The sequence below is a fragment of the Meleagris gallopavo genome, chromosome 11, assembly GCF_905368555.1.
Source record: "Meleagris gallopavo chromosome 11, MGAL_WU_HG_1.1, whole genome shotgun sequence".
In the NCBI taxonomy this organism is placed as follows: Eukaryota; Metazoa; Chordata; class Aves; order Galliformes; family Phasianidae; genus Meleagris; species Meleagris gallopavo.
This window is the reverse complement of record NC_139414.1, coordinates 3,907,424-3,919,244: the sequence shown is the minus strand read 5'-3', so window position 1 is coordinate 3,919,244 and position 11,821 is coordinate 3,907,424. Positions and strand designations below refer to the sequence as shown.

The window sequence follows — 11,821 nt, the reverse complement described above, 5'->3', positions numbered from 1 at the left end:
CAATAGTCTACCCATGATGGGGTCACTATCCCTGGAGGTGCTCAGAGCCATGGAGATGTGGCACGGAGGGACGTGTTTAGTGGGCATGATGGGGTGGGCTGGGATCTCAGGGGTCTTTTCTTACCTCATTGAGTCTATGACTCCTCATATATCTTGCTAGTATGATTTGCTGGCTAAAGTAATAAAAGTAAGTAATAAAAGGAAGATACTTTGGAGGCAAAGCACCTGAGGAGGTGATCTGGGAGGCACTGGAAGGGCAGAGGACATGCAGTCCCAGCAGCCCTGTTGCTGGACTGAAACCCATCCTCATGCAGCAGGTGCAAACACCTCTAGAGATGGTCCTCACATAAATAGGCAAACTTTGAAGATCTATGACGTTAACGCAGGGGCAGTTTGTTCTGACCCAAAGTCCTCTTACTTCTAGGAAAGAAGGTGCTCCCAAGTATTCCAGTTGTTCTCCTTTCTGGCTAAGAACATTTGCAATGAAGAGCCAAAGCTCAAGCTATGAGCGTGGTCAGACATTGTGCAAAAGATGGCACCAAGTAATGAGATTGGGTAAGGGCCAACTCCAACCTGAGCTACACCAGTACACAAGGAGCAGGAGCACACATCATGCAAGATTCCCTGAGGCACAAGAACTCCCTACAAAAACACAACATGATTGTACGTCAGAGCCAGTCTTGTTTTCTCCAAATACTGAGTGGAGCTGGAACTCATAGCTTCTTCCCAGAACTCACATTCTCTGCTACATCCCAACACGGACACTGCCAAAACAAAGCCTTCACAGATAGGGCTGAGACACGAGACATCCCAACTTAAAATAACATGGGAAGAGAAGAGAAGGTGACTGACCTGAAGTGGCCTTTGGTTTAACTTAATCCTACAGTGAGGGCTGCCTGACAGTGACCATGTTTGGACCTTAAACATCCCATTCCTGCCAGTAATCGCTCTTCGCACGCTTATTTCCCCTACGCTATTACCAACTGGCTGGCAATACTGCAACACAGGCAGCAGCTTGTCCATCAGCTGCACTCTGTTCTTACTCAAAATCCTCCTCTTCAAAGCAAAACAGCTTTAAACACAAGCAGGAGCAGAACTGACTCTACTGAACCTACCCAATACCTTTTCTCTGGCCCTACAAAGCAGGTGGCACCAGTCTGCGCACGATGAAGAGCACAAAGCACATTTTGCAAGAGTTGGGCAGACAGATGGGCTGCTGCACAGTTGCAGCACAGTTTGGTCACTGGTACAAAGCAGCTATTCAGCTTACAAATTGCTCTTCAGCAATTTTATGCCTGGCCCTACGCACTGCTCAAGATGAGCAGAACTGTTTTTCTGTCCTTGTGCAGGATCCTGCTGAGCTGTTTCATGGAAACAGCTGCTTACGCATTAAAAAAAAAAACAACTCTGGACAGTGTCATGCCACGACATTCGCCCAATATAGAAGATCGAAGTCTCCTGTCAGGTCAACATTCCCATCACCACCTGCTATTTGCCCATCTCACTGCTTCTGTTGCATTTATCTTCCTTCTCATACACCCATCAAATCAATATTCACATTTACACTCAGGTTTCTGCCTCCCCTCCTCCGAGACTTCTAACATTTGTGCAAGGACAAGTTTAGTCAGTCCACTTCCCTGTTTTTTCAAGCCCTGTCTCAGTCAAACAATATTATTCAGTTGCTTTACAGCATTTCCAAGGAAGGTGTTGCCAGCTTCTGTGCCATCTGCATCACTGAGGACAGAAAGTTTGTTTGTTTTCCTTCTAGAGCATGAATCATCCCCAGCTTTGCTTTCTTATATCTGTGTGTTTCTCTTAGCTCAAAATCAAGAGCTGGAGGACAGCTTTACTCAGCTCCCTTTTGGTTTAGGGGAAAGGTATCTCTGGAACCAATCTGCTACCTGGAAGGCAGAGGTATGGGTAGGGGGTTCAGACAATCACAAAGTGCTCGCAGCAGTGACAGCAGCACAAGACTAAGGGTGTATGGACAGGGGTGTGAGGTGGAGATGGACAGTGCAGCAGGACAGGGCAGCCCCAAAATCAAGTAAACTCAAAGACAGCTATTAGACAATACATCTGCACAGGGGATTGCATGTCAAGCATACGCAGAAGAAATTCCTATTTGCTTTCACCCAAACCTCACTGCAAAAAATAGTCAGTACCCAGACCTCCAGCTTCCAGCCTTCCCTGAGCTTATTTCAGAGGAAGAAGCAGGACAAATGTACTGCAATCATTGCCTCATCTTTAATCCCTACCCATCATCCTTAGTAATCAACTTCTGTTGAGCAAGCAAGCCCAGGATCTGCACAAAAAAGCCACCCACCACCACTGCCAACAAAAACACACCTCTTCAAATCCACTCCAGAATAAAAACGTTGAAAATACCCTTTTTTTTTGGTCAGTTGCTGGACAGCTCCCCAAGGGCAGCCCATGCAGATGACCCAGGCCTCTCCACCACTCAATGTTCCTCCTGTTCTTTTGGAGAACAGCACACCCCTGTCCCAAGGGGCTGCCAAAATCTACAGCTTTCACTGCACCCCAAAGAAGGGATCTGAGGTGCTAGGGGAATTGAGATAAACAGCACTGATGGTCTCCCCCCACTTGCTAACCAGACAGGATGGACCCCACAACAGCTCAGCTGAAATGCAGCCTGTAGAAGAAGCAGAGGTGTGCCCCTTTTGGTCCAAGTCAATTTAATTGCCACCTGCAACGTTGTGTTCTTGTTTGACCATGAGGAAAACGTGGAGGCTGAGACTACAGATGAACCTTCTGAGCTGAAAAGGAGGCTGGGGGGCAGGAGAGGAGAGGACAGAGTTATTTGATGCACCCAGCTTCTCCTACTCCAGGAATGCATGAAAGCAAGATAGCTGAATCAGAAATACACTTGGGGTAGTCATGAGGTTTAACTTCACATTTTTCTTGAGTTTCTTGGAAAACGTTTTGGAGCTTTTATAACCCTGACCAATTGCTTCGGCAGCCATGCAGCCCTAAAAAGGGTATTTGTTATCTGGAGCAGACTTGGAAAGAGAGCTTAGAGTTAACGAGTTCAAGCTCATTTACTTATGCAACTGGGGACAGTTTCTTTGCCATTAAAGGAAGAAGACAGAATTAACATTACTGCCATTTCCAGCTCAGATGGCTGAAACAAGAGCAAGCAAAAGAGCATCCGACTGGTGCAGCCCTGGTGGGACTGAATGCCACCAGCAGAAGCCAGCATGTAAGAACACATACTGAGCTCTGCTAGGTCCTAAGCCTTGTATACTCAACATCAATCAGGCAAAAACTGACCAAAAAACCCACTGTATCTTACAATTAAACCTTGCCTTCTACTTTAGGGCTGCTGCATGGTAATAAAAGCCTCTTCATTCTAACAGGCAATATTTAGTAAATGCTTAGCAGTGCTGGACACAAGATATTGCTTAATGGCAGGATACAGTTACAGGGCATGATAAGCAAGGTCCACTCCCTACAGGAACAAAGCTACAATATAGAAGACAGATGACCCATCAGAAGTGAAGTACATTCCCTCCACCCCCAGAACATACTCTCCCTGCGAGGCCATTTCATTCTGCTATTTGCATGGAGGCACGGCAGAGAAAAGGCTTGTTCTCCACATCCTTACCAGGGAGGAGGCAGAAATTACCAAGAGCATCACCACATGAAAAACACAAATGGCTGGAGAAATGTCCTTATCTGGTTCTAACTACCTGGACATGCAAGCGTATAGAAGTCTCACTCCCTTAACAGCCACACTGCAGATTTTTGTTGCCAGATCACTCCTTATCAGATACTCTGTGGTTCATTGGAACTATTTGTACTAAACCTCAATCGCATCAGTTCTCACGTCAAGTGAGAGTTCTAATGTCAGCACTGGTATTTCTGTGTGGCATGACTTGCCTGCTTTAGTATTCCAGCACACAGATTTACCTGCAGGGAGCACTGGTACAGATTGCTGCACTCATGCCACTCTTTTTGTGGAGCTTTTCCAACTCCCCCTTTATAATCCTGCTTTTTTCCAGAATGATTCGTATTTGTCTTCTGCTGCAAAAAAATCCACAAAACTCAGTGCCCTTACATAGATTCCATAGTCCCAGCAGTTTTTCTACTTTCTTCTGGAAAGCACAAGCTGACTCAAGCCCTTTCCCATGCATGCAAGATTAGAGTACACCATGTACATCTTTTCCAGCAGAAGAGTTGAAAACCTATTCACAAATCCTAGGACAAAGACTGACAGACAAACACTTTGGGGTGGAGTGCTGATGCCCAGTGCCAAATTCAAGAAGAAAATTAAATAAATTTCAATAAAACAAGGTCATATCTAGTAGAAACAAGTGGCAACACCTTCACACTGCTCTGTTTGCCATGTCAGCCTCACCCTTCCCTGAAAACCTAGAAACAGTTGTGGTGGGACCAGAGGACAATGTGAACATGAAGGCTGGCCAAGACAGGTAAGAAGAATGCTTTGATCCTGAGGTCTCCCTTGGTTGAGTTGCATGAAAAAACTGTTCATGGAGCAGCCATTCCCTTGGCATTGCTTTCCATGTCTCTTTCATATCCCTTATGTATCATCTCCATAGCTCTCAACCCATCACTGCTGATGAATTGAATTCTCCTAAGCCTCTCCTTTGGCTCTTTTCAAGACAGGAACACTACAGCTTCCAAAACCAATTCATCCCACTTTGTTTACTCCATACCCTGAGGAGCCTCCCCAGCCTTCTGCGAAACACCTCCTATACAGTTTCAACACTAGTACTTCATCTGAAATGGCTTGCAGAGGTCTCCAGTGATGTTATTTCACAGAAAATCCACATCAAGCAGTTGCCATGCTCCAGAGAGGTGAGCAGAGAGAAAATTTCACAGCCCATCCTGCCTTTCTCCAGAAATCCGATTAGTGTTTTCTCAGCTATTTCCTTCAGCTCTCATCTCCTAGCCCTCCCACAAAACATCTTTACACTTCATGTCTAAAGAAGCAGCAGCTATTAACAATATTCTCCATCCAAAACGCCTGTATTTTCAGTCTTTCATCTAAATGACCCCCTCAGTTTTCCTAAAGCACCACAGAGCTAAGATTTAACACACGCAGCAGTTAAGAAAAATGTCACCATGAAAGCTATCTGGAATCTTAGCTACAATAAGTGCCCGCACAGCATCTACTCAAGTACTTCTGCTGTCAGTAAAATGCATACCTTAGCTTCAACTCCTGTAGGTGAAGCACGTTTGGATGAAAGTTGAGGTTGTTTTGGCAACTCTACATAATACTAAACACTTCCTTGTCTCTACTGATGTTCACACTCACTTGAGAGCAGATAAGAAATTGCCTGCTGATGTAGTTTACCATACCCCCGGCGAGCACTGAGCAAATGGAGCAGCTTGAATTGCAGCTCATCCATAACCTATCTTAAGACCACAGCAGTTAACTGTCACTTCAGGTACCTATCAGAGGTGAATTCATCTTGCAAGATACTCATCTCGCTTGTGACCACTACGTGCTGTTCTGCATAATGCATACCATCTTCACTTTGAGCTGTTTTCTAATCTCAGGTAATCTTTAGATCCCATCATACCAAAGACCTGGATCCAAACAACTGATAGCTTTAACAACACAGTCATCATAAGCAAGTACTGACATTGTGACGCTGGGTAGTTTTCCAGGGTCAGAAAGGAGAATGACCACAGAAGTCCACAAAAACAAACCCTTACTGCTACCCTCAAAGGCAATGATTCCAAAGCCAACCAAATAAAAGCAGTTACAGTTCACTCAAGTAAACATAGCCACTCACAACACGCCCAAACTTGAGCTACATTAGAGCCAGCAGGATAATTTCCTTCCAGGACAAAGCAAGACTTGGATCAGTAGTCACAGACAAGTTGCACCAGATAGGAAAGCTCCTGCATTTTGAAGGACACCCCGTTTTAGTTCAACAAGGCAAAGCCTGTCAGAATGAGAACAGTGTACAGTACAGAACTGTACTAATTAGAAAGGACTAATTGCCTTCAACTAGGTTCAGCTTTCAGAAACCCTGGAAAGAAGAAAAGCTGCACACATGCACAACTCAGCCAAATCCAGCTGCTCTACTTGCAGACTAGAGTCTCCCAAAATGCCACAATCACTATGGAGCCTGTCAGGGCAGTGCTCCCAAAACAGGCAATTGCATAAACACCCCAGGTTATGGGTGCTTTACTCAGAAGATGGCACAAAAGGCAATTTTTTCACATTTCACATTGCACTAACGTGCAACCTGTCTCCTGGCACAGCCTAAAATAGATTTGGAGAATGATGGAGAACCGAAGGTTATCCCACATGTAATTTTGTGTTATAGAAAATGAAAGTCATTGACAGTCAGTGCATCACTACACATTTTCCTGGGACATCTTGTTTAGTCCTCTTTATATTCAATCAAGATAACATGGGATAGAATGGATATTTGAGTTAATGAAGGCAGCAGGATGATATATAAAGTCTCAGGAAGTGGTTCTGCAGGGAGACAGGCAACCCACCTTGCCTTCATACCAACTTTACCCCAGCACCAACCACCAACCTGCATGCTCAACACACAGGGCAATGCGAGGGACCAAGCTTTCACATTAGATGTAATAGAAAAACATTCTTTACTCTGCAAGTGTCTTTACAAATATATATTTATATATTTAAGCCCGTTTCAGGCTATAAAAGCCCATAAAAAACAACCAGTACCTTTTCAACAAGAGAAACTGTGATCCAGAAGTCTGAGGTGAAAGACTCCCAACACAAGGGCTGCTTTGGCACTTCTCTGAAGGCCTCTATTTAGCACATAAAACCATCTTAAAAATGACATCAGCCTTTTATCTGCAAAGGAGGGGCACCATTTTTAACCCCTATCCCCTCCCCTTTACTACTCTCTGAATGAGGTAAACTGGAATCACTTTTACATCATCACTTACTGCTTTAAAAAGGGAATATTGCATCCTGAAGACCAGCTTTTCCAAAAAACATTCATGAATGGGTTTAAAAAAAAAAAAAAAGATGCCGCTTGTGGATCCAACCACAATGTGCTGTTGTCTCAAAATAGAAGTAGTTGATACTAAAAAGCTATTCCAGATACATACAAAGTACAAACACTAGAGCTGGTCAGAAAGATTCAGTTTCAACATTTTTTAGAAGCAGGGAATTTTTTCTGTAGTGTTTTTTTTTTTTTTTTTTTTTGCATTAATTCCCCCACCCTCATTTTTCTACCAGTTCCATATACCCTTCCAAAAAATCACGTGTCTGTTGTAAGAGTGCAAAGTTCATCCAAACCTTGTGTTCAAGTTCACTATCACTACACTTTAAAAATCCTGCTGGCAAATAAAAAGGTCTCAATTTAACTTAGCAAAAGTGATATCTAGAAAATATTCAACATCAAGAGGTCTTACAAAAAAACTTCAGACTACTAAAGCATTCTAAGGCACGGTGTTTTGGAAGAAGTGCTTTCTCCCTTTAGTGTTGCTTTATACACATCACGTGTGTGAGTCCGAGTGATGCATGGAGCTGCAAATGTATGCCATGCCTTCTTCCCAATTGGTGAACTGAATCTTTTCCTGCAGTTTCAGACATAGGCTCCCAATGCTGCGTGAAATTCAGTTAGACATTGCACCAGCTGCTGAAACTTGGGTCTTTCTTCAGGATCTAGGGCCCAACAGCAGGCCATCACAGCAAATCTGAAAGACAAAGACAAGTGGAAGAGATGAGAACCTACTCCTAGCAAACAATCCCAGGCCTGAAAACAAAAAATGATTTTTGGCACTAGAAAGTGAAACAGAATTCTGCCTCTTCTGATCCACTGCACTGACTCACTCCTGCAGAAGACTGACACCCTGAATGATCAATAAATGTACTATGACCGGAGGTGTTGGTTTGATTTAGGATAGAAGTCAGAGGCAATTCAGGAGGAAGCAATACATAATTCATTGGAAATTGCTAAAGCATTGTAAAAATATAGCTGAAAGCATTTCTGTGATAGGTTTACAGGAAGGGGATTTGGAAGAAAATGAGAGGCAAGAGGTGATGCCTGTGTTCTTGCCTTCTTCCATTCCATTAAGATCACGATTATACATTGCAAGTGCTGCTGTTTGAGCTCCACTACACAGAGCATTTCTATCTTCAGTCTTGCCAAGAGAACTGAAACTTCCTCTGCCTATAAAACCAGTGGCTTCTTACTGCAGCCCAAAAAAAGCTAAGCAGAAAGTCTCTAGTCTCTTTACCTCCCTCCTCTCATCTTGCTGATTAACACCATCTCATCAGTGTGTCAGAATAAGGAAGAGAGCTGGGTGGGGATTAAGTGAAACTCAACAACAAAAAATTTTAGTTTGCATTCCTCAAGACAGGTCATTGTAAAGCTACACAAATACACAAGAATCAGCATAGAGGCAGATACACAGACAAGGAGGAGGAAAACCTGATTGCTTCATTGATATGGTTGGCTTAAAATGCTGGTTCCAACAGAGCCATTTTACCCTGTCTCCAAAGATGTGCACTTACAGTTCATCAGGACAGTTGATTGGCTGAGCTATTCTATAGCCATCCTTTAAATATGCAGCCATCTCAAAGGGGTCGATATCGACATAGGGAGTCTGTCCCAAAGTCATCAGTTCCCACAGTGTTACTCCAAAGGCCCACTGAAAAGAAAGCACGCAGAACACTTAACAAACCTAAGGAACATTATCAGTATATTTTGAGCATAGGGTCAGAAGTACAACTCCTGAGAAAACAAAGATTTTATTTAAGTAAGCCGGGCACCTGGATCAGCATTCAACACAGCATTCAGCCTCTCCTACTAAGAGGAGCTTATGAGATAACTAAATACGACAAAAATAATTGAACAATCAAACACAAGCATAGTACAAGTAAAATGGTTTACAACTTGGTATCAAGAGACCAAAGAAAAACAGAATATTCTGATACTGCACACTGAAGATTCATAGCTGATGTTACAAGTGCCAAGAGCATAATGATTTATTTTAAAAGAGGCAGAACTGCCTTGTCTTCCAGCCTTAAAATCTTCTTCGCTTTAGTGAAAAGAAGGCTTTGGTCAGGGGATTTCTAAATTGAGGGATGATGCCAGTGGACACTGATGAGAAGCACTGAGCTAGAGAATGGCAAGTGCACAGATCTGGCCTGGCTCTGAACTATTAGCAGTGGAGGAAGGCATGGGAGAAGATGCCTTTATTTGCAGTTAAGAAAACTGACAAGGAACAAGTAACGCTGCACCTACAATAAAAAGCAATTCAAGCAAAACTATTTTGAGAATATAGCTACTTCTAAATCTATAAAGGAAGCACATGTGAATGACAAAAAAAAAAAATAGTCTCACGCTCACTACAGAGAGGAAATTAAAGTTCAGCAGGAATTATATTTTGATTTTATGTGCTTTGGCTGACTATACAACTGCTGGCAGAGGAAGAATGCATTAGAAAAGTTTCAAGACAGGAAAACTATTTTAAAGAAGCGCATCCAAAAAAGCAAGCCCAGAACACACACTAACTGCATCTTGACAGACAACACCTAAAATTGTTTGCAACAGATTTCATCACCAATAAAGTTGCATGAAGTTGATATTTAGAACTGATCCAAGTGAGAGGACAAAAGCATGTTGCTGTTTTTGAATTTACCTGGATACCTCTCAGAGTATCTAGGGCACATATTTTCTACATTCAGAAAAAAAAAGTCTAACTTCACATGCTGTAAAATTCACTAGCCATGTATGTAAAGTATAGAACCACATATTAGAAGCCAATTTGTATTACACAGAGATAAAGGTAAATGGGAGTTTTGTGTTAAAATACTGCAGAACACAAGCTGAACTGCACTAATTTTTCTGAAACAGTTATGAGACTGAGATGCCTTCTTCCTAGCAAAATTGTACTGGCAGTGCTATACAAACTTATTTCCAAGCCCATTCTTCACGAACAGCAAATGCTTTCACATTCCAGATTTTAAGAAGTGAGTAAGAAGAAATCAATGTTTTTACTGATCTCATTTAGTATTATAAAAACATGCACTTATGGGCAGTTTCCATTTCCTGATTTATTTGGTGTAACAAAACTCCATATGAGTACAAGAAGTACACAAGTATTTCTGGAGCACAGCCAACTCCTTTTTCTTTAGTGTGTGGTTGTTGTTTTTTTTTTTTGTTTGTTTGTAAGGCTTGAGGACAGAAAGAATGGCAAAGAGGAAGAACACAACTAGAGCTTTTCAGAAGTTTCCTAACCTAGCCACTTTTAAGTAGATGACAATGTTTGGATGTAGCCTCTCTAAGGAGAGCATCCTTATCAAAGGAAACATCCCCTTAGAGGTGGGAAGTGGTTCAGATAATTACTACTCAAATCAAAGGCTGATAATCTTCAGTGACAGCAGAACTGTCTGTTCTGATGTGCAGAATGCTGAGCAAGTACAGTACAAGGCCCCCATGGATACAGTGGCAAAGTTCAGGCACTAAGGAAGAAAAGAGAAGGTGGATGCAAGACAAAGCTGCCTGAGAAATACCGTGAGAATGCCTGGGTATGCAGGGATAGAGTCTGGAAAACCAAAGCTCATAAAGTGCATCAGCGTGAGGCCACTGATTCAGATGGTCTCAATGTTGCTGAAAGGCCACAGGAGCTGGGAAAGATTGCTGATCACTGGACAAAAGGCATCTTCTTCAGGAGGTAAGGCACAGGGAACTACAGGACCATTGCACATGAAGCTTAAAGATGACTGGGAACAGTCAGTATGGATTTACCAAGGGTAAACTGCTAGGTTAAGCTGACTGCTACTCAGCTAAGAACAGTGAACAGAGGGAGTAAATGCATGTTCACCTTAACTTCAGCAAGGCCTCCAAAACCATCTTCCATAGCATCTTAAAGATAAATTAAGGAGATGTTCTCTTTAATGCGACTGGACTTCTGGACACATTTTGCTGTGATTAGCAGTACCAGGCCAACTAGCAGCTGGTTAGATGCATCACTGCTCGGGAATCAATTCTGTTTCGTCTCCATTAACAAGCTGTACCCTCAGGATGTTTGTAGATGATATCAAATTGGGCAGAGTCGCTGGGAGGCTGGAGGTCAAACCTTCTGCAAAGGAACCTCAAGGAACTGGAGAAATTGACTGAATCACAAAGTTCAAGAAAAACAAATGCAAAATCTGACTTCTGAGATGGAAAAACACATGCACCAGGACAGGCTGAGGCTGACTACAAGGAAAGTAGCTTTGTAGAAGAGGCCCAGGTGGTCCTAGTAAATAAGTCGAATGTATCAGCAGTGTGTTCCTGAAGCAAAAAGACAACTACATTCTAGGTTTTGTTAGCATGAGAGTAGTCAATGGGTCAAGGGAAATTATTTTCCCCATCTTTTCCCTGCCTGCCAAGTACTTTGTTCAACTTGGTGCTTGCCAGTACAAGAGAAAACACTGACAATTTCATTTGTTGATCATAATTTCAAAGCCAATCTCCCAGAGTGGAAAGCTTTCAAGAAACAGTTCCCTTCAATCTTTTGTGAATAGTAGCAGACATGAACCAATACAGGTTTCTTATTGGATTTAATTCTCTCTTCTGCTAATACTTCCAAATAGGACAGGGTGCAACAGACAATTTTGCCATGCAAAAAGCATCTGCTTGGCCTTTAACTGATCTATCCTGCACAACAAATGGAGGAAACAGGAGCAGAGCTGCTGTTCTGGATACATCACTGCTATCTTTTCTCATCCTCCAACTGCTGAAAAAAGTTTTACAGGGAAAAATTGTCAAACTAAATGTACACATGTAATTTACATGATTTTTTTTTTTCCCCAAGAAAAAAAAAAGAACAAAACCAACTAACCAAACTT

At 42.5% G+C, this 11,821-nt stretch overlaps 1 protein-coding gene across 3 annotated transcripts in view; it reads right to left on the bottom strand.

Annotated features, from left to right (window-relative positions):
• Nucleotides 1-6,590: 6,590 nt before the first annotated feature.
• RYK (receptor like tyrosine kinase) overlaps nucleotides 6,591-11,821 on the bottom strand; it is a 51,426-nt gene continuing 46,195 nt past the window's right edge. For all 3 annotated transcript variants that reach the window (XM_085232760.1, XM_085232761.1, XM_085232762.1), the window contains 2 exons: nucleotides 8,498-8,634; nucleotides 6,591-7,677 (listed from right to left, as the gene is read on the bottom strand). In XM_085232760.1, coding sequence (XP_085088886.1) covers nucleotides 7,566-7,677; nucleotides 8,498-8,634 — 249 coding nt within the window. In that variant the 3' untranslated portion in view covers nucleotides 6,591-7,565. The remainder of the gene's footprint in view (nucleotides 7,678-8,497; nucleotides 8,635-11,821) is intronic.